General features: G+C 38.9%; 1 protein-coding gene across 1 annotated transcript; it reads right to left on the reverse strand.

The window, feature by feature from the left end:
• Positions 1 to 17,510: 17,510 nt before the first annotated feature.
• LOC121193896 (FAST kinase domain-containing protein 5, mitochondrial) lies at positions 17,511 to 20,725 on the reverse strand. Its single transcript, XM_041056320.1, has 2 exons — positions 20,635 to 20,725; positions 17,511 to 20,192 (listed from the first exon to the last, which is right to left on the reverse strand). Exon 2 carries the CDS (start codon positions 20,178 to 20,180, stop codon positions 17,748 to 17,750), a length of 2,433 nt encoding a protein of 810 aa, XP_040912254.1. The 5' UTR covers positions 20,181 to 20,192; positions 20,635 to 20,725; the 3' UTR covers positions 17,511 to 17,747.
• Positions 20,726 to 20,969: the final 244 nt, after the last annotated feature.

Below are 20,969 nucleotides of genomic sequence, written 5' to 3' on the forward strand. Positions count from 1 at the left end.
TGTGTCGAAGAAAGAAGATGAGCTTTAACTGTCGGTGTATACCTTATGTCACAAATGTGTACAAATACATTTTCTGGCGTTTTACACAGCTTCAAAACACACTTGACATTCATAATTGATGAACTATAATGAGTGTCTTCATTTGTACCATCACCAAAGTACTTCAGAAATCAGCTGATTATATATGCAAACTCCAACACCTTGAAGGGTACATGAAAACACAAACCTATGTTATATTGCACCCTTACAGTCTGTTCTCTTCACTATATGTCTGAAGACCGTTGTCTTCCAGTTGCAATACGCCTGAGTAGATTTACAGTACAATAAGAGTAAAAGACATCTCCATATTCCTTTGTTTGAAATTCAGCTGAAAAATTGTTAAAACTTTATCTGGGCTTCTGACCCATATAAACATATTTTTGTACAAATATGGATATTGAGCTTTTTTTTCTGTTCTTTCTTTTCCTTTAGAAAATGCACTATTGACTTCTACAGGTCAACAATGATGTCACTTTCTGAAATGCACAATATGGTAACTCATGCATTTAGCCATAGAAGTAGGTTTGATAACTGCAGGTAACACATGCTAAAAGAAAATGTTGCACTATGCATAGATATAGATTATACTTAGACAATCTGTACAAAATGCCCACAACTCATCATTTTTCTAAAACTTCATATGATTTTAATTATTAATGTATTTTCATGGGAACAGTGAGAGGATTTGTAAGTAGTGCATTAAAATGAAAGACACTGTCTCATTAGTTGGCATTGTTTGCCTCATCTTTTTGGTTCGGGGTTATGAAATCTGGCAGTTTGACTTAATTAACAGTCTCAGTTTCTCTCTTTTTAAGGAGGGATTGATGGGTACTGTTGGGTTGCTACTGTGCGTGGAGGGGTACAAGAGCTTTAGCTATTAGATTGAAAAGCACAACAAATGAATGCAGCAGCTGAATGGATAGACTCATCCTTATGCATGAAAATGTTCTATGCTTTAAAGGAAAGTAAGCACATCATCCAGTCATAATGCAGTCTAACCGATTTCTGGGTCAATAGTGTAAGCCAAGAAATGTGACTTTCCCTGAGAGTTTAATACACAGAGTAAATTCACATCATATGCAGTATTATGCACTGAACCTGTCATCTTTACTCAGCTAATTAGAGGACATGGTGTATCTGGACCCTGTCAGCATGTCACCAAGTATTACACTGCAGCATTAGTCATGCTGTTTATCAAGGATACTGTCTTGGTTTGTTGCCTTTCACATGGTCAGAGTCATTTTGTGATTATTTTGTCACTTGACCTGTCTCTGCTCATTGGAAAATTCTACTGAACAAATGAAAACAAATCTACACAGTGATGCATGATGTAAACCTGCACAGGTTTGTGCTTTGAAATGTGTTACGTGTAGGATTTATTTATTTTTATTTTTTGTATCAGTACGTTGCTGTGAAGTCAGTGGTGAAAACACTGTAAACCTGCAAACATTCACGGACCGTAACACACAAAATGTTTTTTTTTATTGTGAACAGTGGCTGGCATTTAGTTCCTAGCTTCAGTTTTAAAACTGAAGATTCTTTTTTTAAATGTTTGATGAATTTTGTACAATCAAACTAATGCAAAGAGATGAGTAAAGAGCACATCAGCACAGGGCAAATCATGTAGTTTGCCAGTGCGTTCAGAGGGAAATGCTACTATGATCAATTTTAACATTTTATTAGTAAGAATCTTACAAAGGCAACTGTGTAGTCGAAACACAGTATTTACTGTATATAAAACAAATTTGTAATAATCTTTTCTCTTTCGTCTTTTTGTAATCAATGACCAAATGCAGATTTTTTTTTTTTTTTTGTCACAGGTGAGACTACAAATACTGATAATCCAAAAATATGTTCAATTGAGATGTGACTGTCCTGTGTATATGTGCAAATGTTTAATTTGCAAAGAAGAAGAGGTCCAGTTAGTGTCTTATTCGTATTCCAATTGTTATGTTTGCTTTTGTTTGTTTGGTTTTCAAATGAAACAGTGATTTTCTATGTCAACCTCTAATTTGTAAATAGAACACTTCATCAGCATTTCCATGCAAATTTACATCAGCTCTGAAAAGCAAAAACCTGGTCTCGTATTGCGACAACACAGTCTAACTAGGAATATGTGGGGTAAATATATCTACAGTGTGCTGTTTCTTTAGTTGTTAGCTGATGAATAAAAGATATGCATTCATTTGATATACCCTTGTTTCTGTGTTCCCTTCACCCTTATTGTGTTATGCAGTAAAAGTCATAGTGCACACAGAGGACAGATTTTAAAATGTTGCACAAAACCCCTTTTTTTTTCAGAACATTACTGAAATTACAATATTCAATTCAAATGTTCAGATAAGGCCATTGTCTTGGTTTCAATTAGGCAAATGGGAAATAATGAGAATGGCTGTGTTACATAAACAGCATCGAGATGGCATAGTTAGTACTTCATGATGCCTTAGATTTACTCAGTATCACCCAAAGACATTTTGACTAAGAACTTAAATGATCAATTCTCTCATGTATCAATTAAATAATTATCTAATGCCTAAAGTATTCAAACAACAGCACAATTAGCAGCAGCAGAACATGCCTGGGGCAGTTTCACAAATTGTGCATATACCAAATTTTAGTTTCTGTTACAAGTTTGAATTCGAAACGCTTGATCCCAAGCATCTCATAGCGACCAAGGATGTATTTCTTGTGTTAAATGTGATGGGTTTATAGCTGGAATAAGAAAATTTGAAATGACAGTAACTGTGCAGTACGAGCACATCTGCATGCATATGCTAGCAGACACTTACAGAGAGACAATATTCTTAGCAGACATTGCTTTCAGGAGGCTCAGTATCCATGGAAACATCCAATTACCTGACACAGAAAAACAATTCTAGAGCAAGAGGTACTACGGAGACACAGTGTGGACTAATTTGTAACTCAGCTTTTTGACAGATATGTGATCACTGTGCGTTGCATGGAATCACTGAATTGTACACTTTGTGTATGAAAGACTGAAGATGACTTGCATGTAATAAAAATCTCCTTCATTGCGTTTAGGCATGACTGATGAAACACAGGATCTGTGTCTGAAGAGTGTCCATTTTAACAAGACACCCTAACCCTCTGTGGATGACCTTTGGCTCAGATTGGCGGTGTTATGTTGCTTAGCTTCTCGAAGACCCCAGTCTTGCCAGGGAGAGGGAAATTGGGGCAGATCTGCATTATGTAAGCTAGAAGAGATGTGTCAGGCAGTGTGAAGACAGCATATGACTGTAAGCATTCACCAAGAGAGAAACCTTTACTATCTGCTTCCATCAGGCAAGCAAACAGTAGGAATACCACTGACTCAAACCTCCTTGATATGCCTCTCTTTCTTTCATAGTGGAGAGTAAAATAGAATCTCACATCTGGCGACATATGTATGGCTTCCAGTTGTTAGTCTCACACTATGTTTCTGTCCCTGAAGCTTTTTCAGTCTTCTGTTTCCCTGTTCAGCAATGCTCAGTTTCTCTCTCTCTCTCTCTCTCTCTCTCCCTCGCTTTATGTGTGTGTGTGTTTGAATGTGTGTGTCTGGATGCATAAATTATTGACTCAGAGTGTATTCATGCTTGCCTCAAGGACTTCTGCCAACCGATGTGGCAATACCTTTATCCACTCTTTTCATCTTTCAACATTTTTGTTTCAAAAACCTTCACAAAACTCACAAGCAAAGTAAAAGACTTCAGTAATAATTAATGTGTTACATCTTGAACATAAACTGCCATTTATCTATGTCCAGTGTGCTTGTGAATAATGTATGCCAGGGTTGCCCATTGTTTCAGATTGATTTGAAGAGAAATTACTTGCTACTGGCATGGAGTGGTATTTACAAACCTAGAGAGGAGGATTTGGAATCACGATGTGCTAAACTTTGCCAGAATATCTGCAACAACTGGAAACATTATGTGTGAGACACACTAATATTTATGAGGGCTTATCCAGGCTTATGACTGCCAACCTGAGAAAAGTGACAAAATCCCCCTTCATCCTCCCATTTATGGTGCTCTACACTAAACATGAGAATGATATTTCACATCAAGCAAAGAGAAAAGCTTTGGCAAGAAGCAAAATAAAATGTTGTGTTTATAAGAGGCTTTCATAGCTCTCGAGCATTTTGTGTTGCAATGTTAGACGGTTGGCTGTATGCATTCCTGACAATATCCAAACAGACAAATTACTAATATTCCCCTATTCTGAATATCGTTTTTTCCCTCCTTCATTCACTAGCATACTGCAGCCCTGCAGAGTAGCTCATCTCGCATTAACCTCTGTTCATGCCTAGTACCCACACTCTTTTTATCAGCCCCTTTTCCTCATGGCTCTTCAGCACATCAAGGGCATGTCCTTCTCTGCATCTTGGCCTGAAGTGTCACTATAACTGCTGTATCAGACTGGCATGCTCATTGGCCTGTAATTTATAACAACAACAAACAGGCCCGGATGGACAACATATCGCATTTGTGAATGTGTTATAAAATATGTCTTTACATCAACACAAAAAAAAACCCCAAAACAAAACAGTTTTTAGTCTTATGGTGGATTTATTCATGAATGCAGCACATCAGCCTGATCCTCTACAGCAGTGTCTCCTCCTGATATGAAAAAGATGTGACCTGAAAGGGCCCTGTTTGTGTTTCCTCATTCAGTTGAGAGAGGGGAGAGACACAAATCTCACAATGTAAAAGCAGCCCTGCCTGAACAATAACAGTATACTCAAGATAAGAGGACATTTGCAAAGAGCATGATTTTCCACAGAAGCAATAGCAACTGACCATTTGAACAAAACTGAAGGACAGGACTACACATCTATATTTAACTCTGTCTATTTTAAATTTTAAAGACTTATTTTCATAGCCAAGACAATATTCCAGTCATATTTGTATCATTTTCACCAGAAATGTCATTATTCCATAATTTCACACACTAAGATAAATCTGACTTTGCTATAAAGATGTTGAATCAAGTGGTATGATGTGTGAGTGGACTATTATAGATTGCCCATGTACTGTGGCAGCCTGGATTTAAATGCAGCTTCTGCTGCTCTGTTGCACATTTCCTTCTTCTCTTTCCTGGCCATCTTATAAAACCATACCTTCCCATAGTGGGAGAAGCTAATTATAATAATCATTCCCCTGCTACATTTCCCATTGTGTGTTTCTTCAAGGGCCACACTTACACAGGATGTGACATTACAAATTACTCATTTGCAATGAATTACCAAATTGAGTCTATGTAACATCACTTCAGTACTATATTCCCACTGATAACCAACATTAAATCCATAAAAAGGCTTTGTGGTTTAATCTTTATAGTGGGTGATTATACATCTGATTAATAGTCAGTGGAAAAAAGTGTAATGTAACAAATGTAAGTGTATGGGTGCATTTGTCCTTTGATTGTTTCCTGGACTTCCAAATCAGTTTTTGCTGTAAATTGTTATTTCTGAAGTTGCTGTGGACAGACTGGAAAAGACTTTGACTGCAGTGCTGTGCATTTGCATGGAAATACTCTCTGAAAACTTCAATCATAACTCTCTAAAAGGAGCTGAGCACACTGCAGCAAATACCAGCTGGCACCAAGGCCTCTTATCTACCTATTGTGCTCTGAGGTACAGTACATGTAGCTGTAGAGGTGTGTTCAGAAGTTAAATGGATTGTGCGTGTGTGTGGTGCGCATTTGCTGTGAGAAACCAACTCAATTTGCTGTCCTCATTTGGTATCAGTTTTTCGTTTTAATGTGAATTCAACAACACCGTTTCAATTTTGTGGGCGGAAATATGTAATTTGTTAATTTCCTTATGGAGTCTTGAACATAGCTAAACCAAACCACATTTAGACAGTATGAGTGAAAGCCATAAACATGTTGGAAATGAAATATTTTCACCCTGGCTCAGTGACATAATGATGCAACACCTGCTGGGTTGATAAGGCTTCTGTATCTTGCTCAAGGATACTGCAGTAGAATAAACACTTGGGGTGACAGGAGAACCTGCTGTGACCCCCATCACCACGCAAGCTGTTTGCATCTGGTTCAGTAACTTAACAGCACAAGACATAGCTTAAAAAAAAACAACTGCAATATAAACCCTGACATGTTGGATACAGGCTATTGTCCACTTACATCATTGTTATCTTTAAGATATTGCATTAAAAAATGCAAATAGCTGCTAGTTATCCTTGATTTCTTTTTTAAGTCTCTTTTCTTATTCTGGTGTTGCTTATTCGTAAGCCATTGTTTCTTAACTTTACGTGGGACAAATTATAAAGTTAATTAGGTACCACTGCAAAATAAAGTGCGACTGCAGTTTTATTGGTCATGCTATTTATGTATTACCATGTTTCAGTGCATTGTGCAACACTCAGAAAGAGATATTTATGTACACAGCATCGCCTACAAACAGCAAAAGAAAAACTTTCCTCTACTGTTAGTTGGTGGCCAGTCAGACACTATTATATTTAAACTTGAAGAGAAGTTTTTAAGCAGTGTATAGTTCAAGGCATAACAAGCCTCTCCTGTCATCGACTCTCGTGACAAGTTCAGGGTCTGCTGTGGTTCCTAAAAGCACTTTTCCGTGTTTCTGTCTCTTCACTTTGAGTATGCTTGTGGGATTTACAACAAGCTACAATGGATCCAGACAGATGGCAAGGTGGGGGTGTTGGGTAACCATCTTCTGAACCCTAGGGAACGCTGCCATATACAAGCTGTCAAACAAATGTTTTCACCCTCAGTTTTTATTTTGTTACAATAAAATGAGATTGTGACATTCTTTTTCGCAATTGTTCAGACATCCAAAGGAACTGTGAATACAGTGTTAATGCCAAATTGTTGGGTCTTATTAAGAACTTCATGCATACACTCCCCTATTAATTATATTGTTGCTTTGCCAACAGCATCTTCATTTCCTCTATGAATGCATCAGGGCAACAAGGCCATCAGGAATTTCCATAAAGTGAAGTAGCAAATAGGTCATGAATATCATTAATATTCAAAAAGCTGCACATCAAAGAGTGGTGAGCCAATGCCGCAGCATCAACTGCATTTGACCATTCATATCTTTCCTCATTAACCACACTGGGAAGCATTATTTGCTGAAGGCTGTGTACTGTAGCCTGGTGGCAAGTGCATCAAAAAAAAAAAAAGTTCAAGTTCCTTAAGTATCATGCAGCTATACAACTCCTAACAAGCCAAAAGACTGAGAGGACTTTCTGCCAGATCTCTTTATGTGTCAGCTCTGGCAATACTGATGAAGCTCATCGCAATTTATGTAAGACACTACTTCAGTTGTTCACCGTTGAGTGGATAATTGACAGGCTATTGTTGGGTCCCTGCCAAGATTTCCCAGCTTTCCCAAAAGACATGTCAAATTTGTCCAGCCATCCACTAAGAGACTTCAGCGCTTTTGACAAGGATCATTTCATTTTTTTTTTACCAACAAAAACTTATGCCTTTAGAGTAATTAGAAAGATGCCAAAACATCATAAAATATAAACAAACAGTGACTTACAAAATGCTCTAAGTTCTTTTGAATTCTGAACCATATTACAGTTTGTGCCTAACCCCAAACCTTATTTTAGTAGTAGGACTACATGAAAATCAGCATACATAAAGCTGACGTTTGAAGAACATGTGATAATGGTCAGCAAAAAATATACAGCAGATAAGCTGTTGAAACTGCTGAAAAAAAAATAGATAATACATTTTAATATCTGCCAATACTCTGCTTGAGATTTGTTAGTGGACTTTCAAATTAAAGTGATTCCAAATTTTGTACATAATGGGTGAATCAGTCTTTGCACAGGACGACATATTCCCAATTTCATTAACGGCTAAAGAAAAAACTACTCTATATTTCTAAATGATGGTAAATGTAACATTCAGAAAGCCCCATTTTTTTCTGTCCTGCATTCCCCAAACAAAATGAATGCTCAAATCAAAAAGAATTTTCAAGCTCGAGCGCAGCACCACAAATGTAGCTGTGGTTAGCACTAAAAAGGTTCAGAGAAGGCTAAAAGAGAACACTGTCAATCCCTGATGAATCTTGAACTCAGCTGTATCTCTACCTCTGCAGCATCAGCTACAGCCACACACAGGTGACTGCCTGACACACTCCATGCAGATCTCTTAACCCAACACAACAGTCAGCAATGCCTAAATGGGAAATGAATTCCCCTCCTAGTTAAAATATTCCTGTTTTTTTCCGATATCCAGGCAACACAATTCGAACAAGTGGCTTAACAGTATATCTGTTTATATATAGATAGAAAACAAGAAACGTGTCACTGTGTTTTTGTTTGTTGTCATAGAAGAATGAGATCTTACCACCGCAGGCAGAGACCCCTGAAAATACAGTGCATTCTTGTGGCGACACACTCAGGTGTAAAGTAAGTGATCTCCCCACTGGAAAGCATGAAAAAAGATATTTTCATCTACTGTGTGACTCCAGAGCCACCTGCTGCAGCTGAGCTCACTCAGGGTGTGAAAAACCTCTTCAGAGCTGTTTTATGATGATACTAAATGCAGCTCCTCTGCATGGCAAACAAATTACATTCAAAAGTGATGTTAAAATTAATACAACTTATTTTCAAAATGTGTGGTAACAAATCAATCTCCGCACTGGTTTACAATAGGAAACTCATAAGAATGTAAGATAAATTATTCAAAGACACTATTTTAGATTTCACAATGTCTGTTAATAATTCATCGCATATCTTGCATATTTGAAAATACCTGAGTTTCTTTTTTGTGGAGGTTTACATGCATATTTATAGTATCTCTTAAGACAAAAATTCAGAATTTAACACAGCAATCCTGCAAAAACAAAAAAAGATAACTAGAAGATAGATGTCTTTTTTTTTGTCCATGTCCTGTTAAATGTAATGAAATACTCCAGACCTCTCAAAGATTGATTCCTAGAAGATGACAGACCCACACGGACAGATTACATCAAATTTCTTCCCCCTTTAATCATAGTGTTGATTCCAATCTTGATGGTTTCTTTTTCCCACAGGGAGAATTCTCCCACTGGTTGTGACACAGTTAAACTCCTCACCTAGCCACTGGCTACCAGATCAAAGCAACACTCACTCACAGGAAAACAGTCACACAGGGAAAAGGTTGGTTACTATAGCAACTTGTACCACTTCTTGTATGGTGTCGCACTACAATTTTATTATTAGGACAGGAGCAATATTAACTACATTAATCAACGTAAGCTCTTGCTCATGCAACAATACCACCTGCTGTGATGACTGCAGATGGCGGCAGCATGTTTTGTTCATGAACTCTTTCTTATTTAGAGATGCTACAGAACGCATGCTAAACTGAAATGTGCCGTACACTGGCAGCAAAAAAAAAAATGTTTGCTTTACATTATGGCAAAAATATTTTTGCTTTAGGCTGTATATACAGGTTTTCGGATTATTAATCTTTGAACATTAGATTTTCTCATGCATGTATGTATAAATCACATTTACTCTGCATATATGTCCCTCTGCCCTTCCCAGGAGACTGAATTTCTATGGCACAGGAGGATGGCAATATCAAATATTCACACTTGGATTTACCACATTCAGAATAAGAGCGTCCTTGGAAGTCTGACATCTCCTGTATAATTAAGTTGTCCGGATTAAAGCAGGAATGGAGCCTAATCAGCAGCAGGATACGTTGATAAGCATTAAGCCACAAAGACAGAAATTATTAAAAACCCCTTCTGATCGAAAGGTCCCATAATGCATCAGTCCTCAAGAATGAGGTCAACCACTTTGGGTTTCCATATAGTCAGATCCATTAAATATGTGGGTTTGACAGCAGCTGTAGAAACCTGTTTTGGCATAGAGTGTGCACAGTGAGTGAACAACAATAAAAAATGTCCTTCATTCTCCCAGAAAGACATTTGTTTTAGTTCATTATTTCTGTGAAAGTAAAAGAATATTTCCATGCAACACGAGACAGCTTTGGAATCTCAGTTTCTTAAACGTTTGACATTTCCTGGTGACTTTAAATAGCTACTATTTTTCAGTCTCTCTTTTGAAAGTGCAGTTTCCTTGCTATGTTTTCGTTGTTGTTCCCTGACATTTGTCCTTTGCCTTTTGGTACACCTTCTTATTTACTGTCCACTTTGGCCTTTTGATAACAGTGCACCAATTTTAAATGCTCCTGGCAGTTTGTTAAGAGCACTTTTGCACCTAGTGCAGTCTAGAAAAATGCCCTCCTTGCATACAACTCAATCAAAATGGCCACTGACCCTTATTTGTCATAAGGTGGGAATGACTCAGAAAATATTCCTGTTTGATTTAAGTCAAAATGAATATCTTGACATTACAATACACTGTACACCATCATTTTTCCATTCCCCCGTCTTGCCACAGTAAGGAAATGGAGATGTTCAACAATAATGTGCAGCAGAGCACAATGTTTTGCAATGTCAAGACGATGTGAATGTACTGTAAAATTCATCAATTATTTATCAATAGAAGTCGGAACATTGGAAAGATTTTAAATTTTCTCCAGCTCTTTCATCAACTGATGTTAAACTGCCAGCATCAGCAAGCCTCTTGATGATATAATGCAGTACGGACAGAATTCATTTACAAACAGCACTGGGTGCCGTGTTTTCAGACATGTGTGCACATGTGTGTTTGTTAGTGCGCTGCTTGTGTGTCTGCCTCTGTAATTACTCCCCCTTCACATCTCAATACCTGATCCCTGCGTGTTTGAGATAATGTAATTAATCATTACATAATCATTAACACATCACTTTAAATTTGTCTACTAGGCTAACTAAGGTCTAATTGCAGACTAAAATATGAAGCAGAAGATGGTTTCCGTGTGTTCAAAAGCTAGGGGACAGGTTAAATTTATGCCCAGGGATTGGCTGTGCATCACTCTGTGGCACACCATTAAAGGCTAATACATATATAATACACTTCTTAATTTTATGAGACAAATTCTGATAATTCTATTTTACAGTAAGTACAAGTTTGATTCCAAAAAGCTGAAGCTGACTATGTAGAGGAACTGGTTTCACATCAGAGGCATGTAGGATTAAACATTCATGGTTGGATGTTTGCTCCAATTCCTGATGTTGCAACTGCTGCATCACCTCATTGTGACATTTCTGCTTCTATTTATGATAGCACTAAAAATTACACACACGCATAACATAAATACATTATAATTATGTCAAAGAAAGATAAAGAATGGACAGAAGAACCACATGTCCTAAAGTCTTATTTCAACTGCCAACATTAAATATACCCACATATTGATATCAAGCTAAAACGGAGGACAAAAACCAAACAAACAAAAACAAGATAAACATAAATATGATGAGAAAAGCCCTTCAGTATTCCAGTTTGTGTTCCATTAATATTTCAACATTCTATGGTGCATGTCAGTACATGTCACCCAGCCCGGCCATCGGCAGGACGGTCCCCCATATGAGCCAGGTTCTGCTCAAGGTTTCTTCCTGTTAAAAGGGCCACTGTTGCCTTAAGTGCTTGCTCTGGGGTCAGGCTCTGGGTCTCTGTAAAGAGCTTTGAGACCATTTTGATTTGTAGAAGGCGCTATATAAATTGAATTGAATTGAATTGAATGTATGTTTTGTATAAATCCTTATTTATGATTATCCTGTGCCACATATTAATTACATATGAGGATTTTCTTTCATAGTTTTGTTTTTCCTTCACGTTAATTTACCAATCTAGATCCTTGCAACATGCAGCATCATTAATAAATTGCTAATGAGTGTGGTGTTTAATTACATTCTCAGCATGTTTAAAGAACCATCACTGCACCTGTATCTTTAAGGTAATGACCCAATGCTCTTGAATAGACTTCCAAATGAATCTGAAACCCTGAAAGTGCTCTATATCCTTATATAAGAACTTCTGGTGCACTGAGCTTTGGCTAAATGTGCCCAAAATAAGAATGTAATTGACCCATCCCAGAATTGCATATCCTGTTCTGTCTGTTGTGCCTGTGTCTCAGCTTCACCCATCCTGCAGACTAAGCATCCTGAATCCTGATATGTGTCAGACTGAAGTTTCAATGCAATGACTCAGCTGTTGTTGAAAGTTTTTAAGTCCAAATAATTAAAAGACAATACATGAACCCATATCCAATATCCATGTGTAAAGGGAAAGGTGTCACTTCTGATTACAAACCAACAGATAATTATCACCCAACTCTGTACTTCAACTCCTCTCAGTTCTGTGGGGCATTTTTAGGGTTTTTTGGCTCTCTGTTTTGGTTTTACAGCCCATAACCCTCTCTGCTCTCTTTAGCCTTGTTTCTAGGAGTAACAGGCAGCTGTGCCCAGTAGATAGAGCAGATCTTGAAGAAGGCCTTAGGACCAAAACATCATCTGTCTAAACTAAAAAAAAATAAAAATTAAAAAAACATACAGAGCCAGAGTGTACAGCACTTTTTTCATGCTCTCATGTCTGTAGTGATCAGCACCTCAATACAACCCATGGTGTGCATTACTTTCCATCATATACTTCATCTGCTCTGTACAAAACAGCAGACGTATAAAAACAGTAACAAGCTGGCGAACGTGGTGATGCATTTAGCAGGTTAAGAGCCAGATATTTCCCTCAGGAGTTGATGAGAACCTGTTGTTTGTTAACACATTTGCCTATAATCACCTTGTACAGTGATTTTACATACATGCTACAGCTTGCTGCACTGCCTTCAACTGGCCAAGAAAAGTTTTTAGTCCTGGTATGACTTGTGACCCTTGTGGTTACTGGTTGTAATAGCAAGAGTGTTTTGATAATACAGTCAGGCAAACCAGCTATAGCCTGTGCACTGTTTTAATAGTGACATTGTTATCTGACACTAACTTTTGTCTCTTTTTGAATCATGCTGCACCAAATGGTGTAAGTATTTTTGCGTGTTATCATTATGCATTCTTTTGCTTTTTGTGTGTTTTCTCTACTGGCTAACCCATAGTCCTCCCCTTAACCCTAATCCTAACAAAAACTGTATTTAATGATAATGTATTTAATTACTATGTATTTAAAATGCATAGAAATGACACGCCAAATGTCCCCTAGAGTGGTGTGCCGTTCACGTTATAATCCAACAATGTAACTACAGAAGCAATTACAGTGTATGGAATGACTTCACAAATGGGATTTGATATTTAAATATTATAACTTTATGACATGTTGTTGCACAGTCATACAATAAGCCAAAACTGACCCTGAAATGCCTTCTGACAATGAAGAGTAGAATTTACATGATCATGGAGTATTATAATGGCATGACTTCCCTGCAAATTCCAATAGCGTAACTGTATTACAGTGACTGTGCTGTACATACATCAATCCTGCTTTGAGCCGTAATCATCTGTGTGACCAAATGATGAGTTCAGAGGGACAGCAGTGCGGTTATGCAACACGATGCTGCTCGCACGATTGTCATCTTGAACTTCTCACACAGAGTGGGGAGGGACACATAATGTTAATTGGCTTGAAAACACAGAACTGTTTTCTTCCCCCAATACCTTCATTATTTATAAGCTTGGTAAAAATAGTCTCTGAATAGTATGATTGAGGGGATTTTTAATTACCACAGCATATGCTTTAATTACTGGAATTTCTCTTTTGCAAATGTTTATTTCTGTTGAACTTTCAAACTGAGTTGCCAAGCTGCATATTATCATTATTGCCGTTTTTGTGTCCAACTTTAATGTGCCTTCTGGTCACGATGGATCTTTTCATGGGCCAGTTGCTAATGTTTCTATGGACAGAATGAATTAACTTCACCCATCTTAAATCTTTAGCATCCTGCTGCAATGTCATGTCAAATGCTGTAATAGAATATCAGTGCCCCTGGTTATTTGATCATGTCATGTATTTCTCTGTCCATGAGAAACTGTAGCTCGGATAACAGTGCATGACATTTTCCCCAGACATTCTCTTTATTTATTTTTTTTAAGGGGAACAATAAACTACAACAGTAATAATCCCAAATCCACTGTGTTCTTGAAGTTGAAAAGGTTTATCCCCCGATAAATGAGGACCCAAGCAGCAAATCTTGAACTTGGCTAAGTTAATAAAGGTCTATCTATAGCAGCTAAGACAAGTGCTGAATGCAAACACTCCCGATCAGTCGCATCCCTGCAGCAGTTGGTTTAGCAGAGTGTGTGTGTTTGGAATCTTAAAGGCAAGGATCCAGACACATTATTGAATGCCACTGAAGGGGTCACAAAGGAAGTGGCACTGGGAGGGAATGATACAGACACCTCCAGGACACTGGCAGTAGTTAGTGCCATCATGCTGCAAAATTGTGATGGGGATCATTTTTGTCATGTCTCTCCAGAGAAAATCATTTGCATATATTCGGTTAATCCAAACCTGTTTCCCCTCACTTGTGAGTGTCAGGGATCCAAGTGGCAGAAGTGGATTTTTCTGTGACAAGTAGTAGTAGGGGTGTTGCATCAATGCTTAAAGAATTTGTGACATTAGGATTTGTCTGTTTCATACAATAAGCTAAATTAAGGAATTATAGCAGGCAGACAGTAGTGTCTCTGGGCTGAGATAACTTAAGAAATGTTGATGCAAGCTAAGGCCGTATTCAGACTGCGCTGGATTAGTTTCCAGGCTGAGAAAAGCAAAAGAATTGAAATGCAAATAAGACGGGGGATTACTGAGAGAGCATTCACTCTACCAGAGCCTCTTCCATTAACTGGTGAAACACTGGTCACATTTGAAAAAAAAAAGGACCTAAGCCTAATGATTATTCTCTCTTTACTTACTTTTGTTTATAGCAAGTTAATAACTCAATAAATGTCTTGTCGTCTGTGAGACGTGAACAAATAGGAGACCGTTTAGCACCTGCTTGGCAGATTGCATGGAATACAGTATGACAACAGCATAATGATCCAATCTAAGCTGATAATCATTCCCATTACTCCACACACTAGTGTGTAATAAACTAGTGCACTGTGGCAGACAGTCCCTATTCCCTAAGCATGTTTGCCCTTGTTAGCATCAACCTGAAAACATAATAGAGCTGACACGACATCAGTAAGAGAGTAATGTTTTTTTCTTTTTTTTCCCTGTATGGATAAGGGATTTATTTGGCTATCCAATGTGCCGCATTTGAATCCAAAGAAAATGGTGCTAAATGAGAAAGTGAATCATCTCAACTTCAAAAGCATGCTTTCTGCACACTCAGAAGTGTGAAAATCGTAGCTGCAGGGATGGCACTGACTTGAAAGTGTCCAAATATGAATTTTTTTTTTCAATAGTTTTTCAGATTTGTGAAGAAAAGGAGAGGTATTTATTGACTCCTCTCCACCTCATTAAAATGCACTTTCTGTCCTCGAAGGTGTTTCGGTCTCTTTCATTGCAAATTAATTAGATTGCTGAAAACATTAAGTGTTATTGACAACATGTAAAATGGGGTTTCCTTCAATTTATTCTTTTCAACTGTTTATCTGAACTTACTGATGCACCTTGCATATATATTAATGTGAGTCACATGAAAATATTCTACATAAATATCAAGGAGTCATGCTAGGACCATTCCATCATTGTCACTCAGATTTAATGTGTTGTTTCCTGGGAGGAGAGTGCCCTCTGCTGGCAGATTTTAAGGATAACACCACATCCCTCCATCTATTCACTCTCTCCTCATTCATCCAGATCAGGGAGCAAGGCCAGCAGCAGCAGCGTGTACTATGCTTTTTCCAGCAGCTTCCTCCAGCTCCTCCTGGGGGCTCATCAAGCGCTCCCCCGCATGCTGACAGATGTAGTGTTGATTGAATATGTCTTTGCTACCACTCATTTCCTTTCCTCCCTTCACACCACATGTCTCCCATCAAGAATTGACTTTAAGCAAGTGAGAGAAGAAAAGTAAATGAAAGAAGGAAATAAAATTAGTGGGACAGCTGCTTTCTGATATCATCGGAAGTGTCCTTTGCAGAGGAGGTGGTCCTATTCTAAAGCCCAATAATTAGATTTTTAATCAGTCATTTGATCAACAGAAAATTTTTTGGCAAAGGTGTGGGTTTCACCTCAACATGTGATTATTTGCTGTTTTTTTTTTTTTTTTCAGTTTTGTGCTGTTTTTTGGATAAAACAAGCCATTTGAATGAGTAAGCTTGGACTCTTGGACTCATGGAAATTTTGACTGGTTGTTTTTTGACATTTTATCCATCAAAGGATTAACGGACTACTTGAGAGATTTATCAGTGACAAAAATAAACATCATAAGTTGCAGCCCAGCAAATAACCAGTTTTTTAAGTACATCAAATTCTCCCTTGTGTTTTTCTCTACAGAACTGAGTCAACAAAGACATGAAGCTCATGGGGATATACAAAACCATACAATTAGCTACTTTTAGCCTTTGTGCTAAAAGTAGCTAGTTGCCTTTTTTTTCCTCTTTAATTCTGTGAGAGGGAAATTTGAGATAATCAGCAGATTTTCAGAGAACTTTTCCCTGATAGGATTTTCTTGACTTTTCTTTTGACAATGTTTTGTTGTAGGAGACCTTGGAGCTTTTGCTTTTGTTTTCTGCAGTATTGGGACAGCTGGCAAGATGAAAGCAGAGCACTATCAGTTTCTGGGTCACAAAGGAAAGAAAAGCCTAGGGAGGAAAGGAGAAACATTTTAAGGAGAACACAACACACCTGTAGTCTCACCAGTGTGTCACCCCATGGTCTCATCCCAGCTTTCTCTTTGTGGAGTAGCAGCAAAACACCAACGGTTCCCTTTTGTAACAGCTTTAAATTCTCTAATTGTAGTTGTTGTACTTCCAATTAAAGTTTGATTAAGGGTATCCAGACACAATATTTCTTTTTGTTAAACATTCTCAGTCCACCTTAATTTAATGAGGGTACCACATTGATTATCTATTGCATAAAAACAATAAACTTAGCTTCTTCTCTCCAATAAAGGCTGCATGGAAACAGTGATAAAGCAGATAATTATATTTGAGTTTTGTGAATGACAAGTTCTGTATTCTGTTAAGATGTTGCACTGAAATTGTGACCTCCACTGCAAATTTTTGCTCCGCTTTACTATGAAATTGTGGCAGATGATTTTGATCCTTCCTTTGTCTAATTATGTAACAGCTTTTACTGTTCAGGAGCAGTAACAATAGCAAAAAATTGGAGTTTCCGTAAACCTTCACATCAGTTGAAAAGTTAGTGACTTTGATGTACAAAACCGTTGGGCAGCAATCGAAATACACTTGAAAGAGATGCAGTGACCTCTAAGAAGACCATCACACATGAGCGAATGTTATTAAATATCATTAAAAAAACATTTTCTCCATTTATTCTTCTGCAGATCCTGAAAGGAAAAAGCTAGTTTCTAGGCAGAAAGTTCAAATCTAAGTAAATTCAAGCAGAAAAAGAAATATCAAAATGTCTACTGTCCATTCACAATCTTGACAATGTGGTGTTGAATACTTTTTAATTTAAATTCTTTTCCCAAAACATCTTAACTGTCACTTTTTTTTTTTACAAAATCCATAAGAATGCATTCTGAACTGAACATGTACAAAAAGTCAATGGTAAGTGGAAATAAAAGAAATTCTGTCCACTTATCAGACATTTTTCTGTGCTTTGCACATACACATGACAAACTAAATATTGCCCTGAAGACAAAGTGCCTACACAGTTTGCCGAGTTTTCTGTGTCTTCTTTTGGCTCTCGGAGGTCAGAGAATCATTGCAGACTGTCGTAGATTTTGCAGTGCAGGTATGCCAGCTTCTCAGCCCTGCTTTTCCTCAGCAAGTGAAACCACTCATGATGGATAAGCTCTACAACCCTGTAGCCTGCCAACTTCAACTGCCTTCTCTTCATGGCATGAAGGCCCAACAACTGCTGTGAATGGCAGCAGTAGTGGTTCCTGCTAGAGACCTGGATTGCGAGTTTGGCTGCGCCTTTGGCTTTCTGCCGGGCTGAACCTGTGCTACTGAGTTGGGTAAGAGTTTCTATTATGTCGCTAGTCAAGTTAAGTCCTGTGTCAAACAGTCTCCTTTCATCATGCTCCACTCTGCGAAGAGATCTAGACTTAACTGTAAGAGATGGGGTTACAGGTTCTGTGGCGCCTTTTGTATTTATTAGCTGTGCTAATAGTTCCTCAGTTAGAGTTACTCCAATATTTATTTTCCCCCAGCCCTGGTTTGAAGTGCATTTGGAACTGTTCTCAGGAGATAATGTGGTTGTGTGGGATGCTGGGTTAACAGGTACTGGCTCCCCAGTGGAGTCAAGATGTACTTCCAGGTCAATGGAGCGAGTGTGGGGCAGAATCATTCTCTTACATACAAATTCCTCTCCTCCGAGCAGATCTTGCAGAGCAGATTCTGCCTCCTGAACCTCAGGTTTCTGACACACATCTGATTGAGCAAACTTCCACAGCAGCTCAGTGACCTCCTCCGTCAGTTCACTGCTTAGCCGCGGGCCAGTCCACTGAGGCAACTCCATAGCCACAGTTCCGTCTAAAGTGAACAAGTCTTTTTTCAGCTCCAGCTGTGCTGATTTCCGTGCTAACTTGACAAAGTCAGGGCTCAGGGCTAATTCAATAAGGTCCTCTGGGAACTGAGAAACAAAGGCCAGGCCTAGGAGACCAGTGAGCAGATGCTCTGGGTATCGTTGGAATTCAGCTTTCCTCTGTCTTAGGCCTTCTGTCAGGCTTGGGTAGAAGCTTGGACTCTGCGCTGGGAGAAACCTTAATGTGCCAAAGGCCCACAGCAGTTTGCATGAGTCTTTACTCCTACAGTGTGGCACCAGCAAGGGCACTCTTTCAGCGACAGCAGTAAGGATGTTATCATTGTAATAATGCAGCGCTGAAGAGGCCAGTGCCACATGCATCAGCCCCTTGACACCCATCCTGGGGGCGCGCTGCGGAACTTCCTGTGTCATGGCCTCCATCCACGCTTTGTGATACAGATAACTGAAACGCAAGAATTTCAGGACATTCACCATGGCAAAGTCACTCATCTCCTTCACAGAAGAGAGTGCTTTATCCACAATTTGAGTAACTACACTCTCAGATATTGAAGTTTGGGATTTAAAGAGCCCCAAGCAGACAACGCCAACCTCCTCTGGGTACAACTGTTGTAAATGGTGCATTAGAAGCTGCTGTAGAGGACGGATTAAGCTTGTTGGGCAGTGCCTACCCTCTCCCATTATATACAATAGCTGGACTAGCTCAGGGACCCCCATCTGACCCAGATATAGATGGACTAAGTCATAGAGATGCTGCAAGAACTGGGGGATCTGCCTCCCAATACAGCGCCACAAATCAGCAGCTAACAGCAACTGGTGTAAAGTCATCTGTTTGGCCCGGTGGCTCAGTTCGGTCTCATACAACCCGAGTACCGTGTGGGAAGGGGGCATATCCAGCCACACAAACGACTGCATCACTTCCAGTAGCTGCAGGTCAGTAAAGAGGCGCAGGTTTTCCACAGAATATCGGAGGAGGATGGTAAAGCGTTGGTCGCTCCTTACTAATGACATCTGGTCTGGGTGCAAGCGGCTAAGCTCCACAAGAAACTGAGACACATGAGATGGCTTCATGCTGCCCTTTAAAACAGCCGCTTTTTGGAGCACTGAGAAGGCCTCTTCCCATTCTATTGGTTGGGGCCGCTGGGTGAGGTCAAAGGCCATAGAGGCATACTCAGGCCGGCATTTGTGGAAGGCACGTGGATCTACTTTAACGTCTGGCAGTACAGGTTTGTGATAGGGTGACACGGATGGCTTTTGGGGTTCAGAGCCTTTGTTGAAAGCTAAGTCAAGAAGTGTGTTATTTGTGCTGGAAAGGTGCCGCGAGCAACTCACACTGTAGCGATTGCTCTGTTGCCAGAAGGAAGGTGTGAGAGTGGAGAGACACCGTTCATCCTCATCATTATCTGTTTGGCTCCGGGAGGTTGCAGAGCTCTGCACAGATTGATGATATGAAGATGGGTTGTAATGCACTCTGTAGCATCCTTGAAGAGAGGCTTCCTGGTGTTGAACTGTTCCCTTCTTCCCCTCCTGCTCATCAGTCTCACCCTCTGGTTTACCATGGTGGTGCTGAGCCCGGGTAAAATCCTTTCTCAAGGCTTGGAGGTAGCGTAGCCTGGGCACCCATCGACACAGCACACAGGCAGCCATCAATCTGCCACACTAAATAGAAAAAAAACAACAGCATGATTTTAACAAATAAAACTGTTAAGTCAACCAAACATGCAATTTTACTAGGGAGTAATAAACTGTACAAAGCTGCCTGAAATTCCAGTTCCTTGAATGAATGAATTCATATACGCACATATATAAATATACACACAATAGATTTCCTAAATGTTAGAACTTTGAGTAAAAACATGAAGGTTAAACAGATAAGGCTATGGCTTGGTGACATTTTACAACTAATCCAGTTGAGAGTTACCCCGTAGTTAATACATTTATTGTTGCTTTTCCTGCCCTGAAGTCTGTCAAACACAACCTGACATGATCCTCCAATAAAATGAACGTTTCCTCGGAGACAACAAGCATATCCTCTAAACTAGAAGAAACTTTACATCGTATAATAACAATAGCAACGATGATGATATAACGTTTATCCCACCTTCACCTTTCCAGCATTTACAAGGGCCTGTTATTGACAGTAAACGCGGCATAAATGTAGACTACTCATGAGGTTAAGAGCAGAGGAAGTGTGAAACAACGGACATGCTACAATTACACCGGAACTCAAGTAGGTCAACCTTCAAAATAAAAAAGCGAGCCATTGGTTGCTGGACACTATAACCAAATACATTATAAAAACAAGTTAAAACATCGCGCTACGTTGTACAGAATTGAAATAATGTGTCGGAACTTTCAGTATCACGATTAAGTTCTGTAATGAATGACTGTAAACTATCCTGTCGGACTTGTGTTATTATTTTATTGTGGCAGGTT

The sequence above is a fragment of the Toxotes jaculatrix genome, chromosome 15 (assembly GCF_017976425.1).
Source record: "Toxotes jaculatrix isolate fToxJac2 chromosome 15, fToxJac2.pri, whole genome shotgun sequence".
Taxonomy (NCBI): Eukaryota; Metazoa; Chordata; class Actinopteri; family Toxotidae; genus Toxotes; species Toxotes jaculatrix.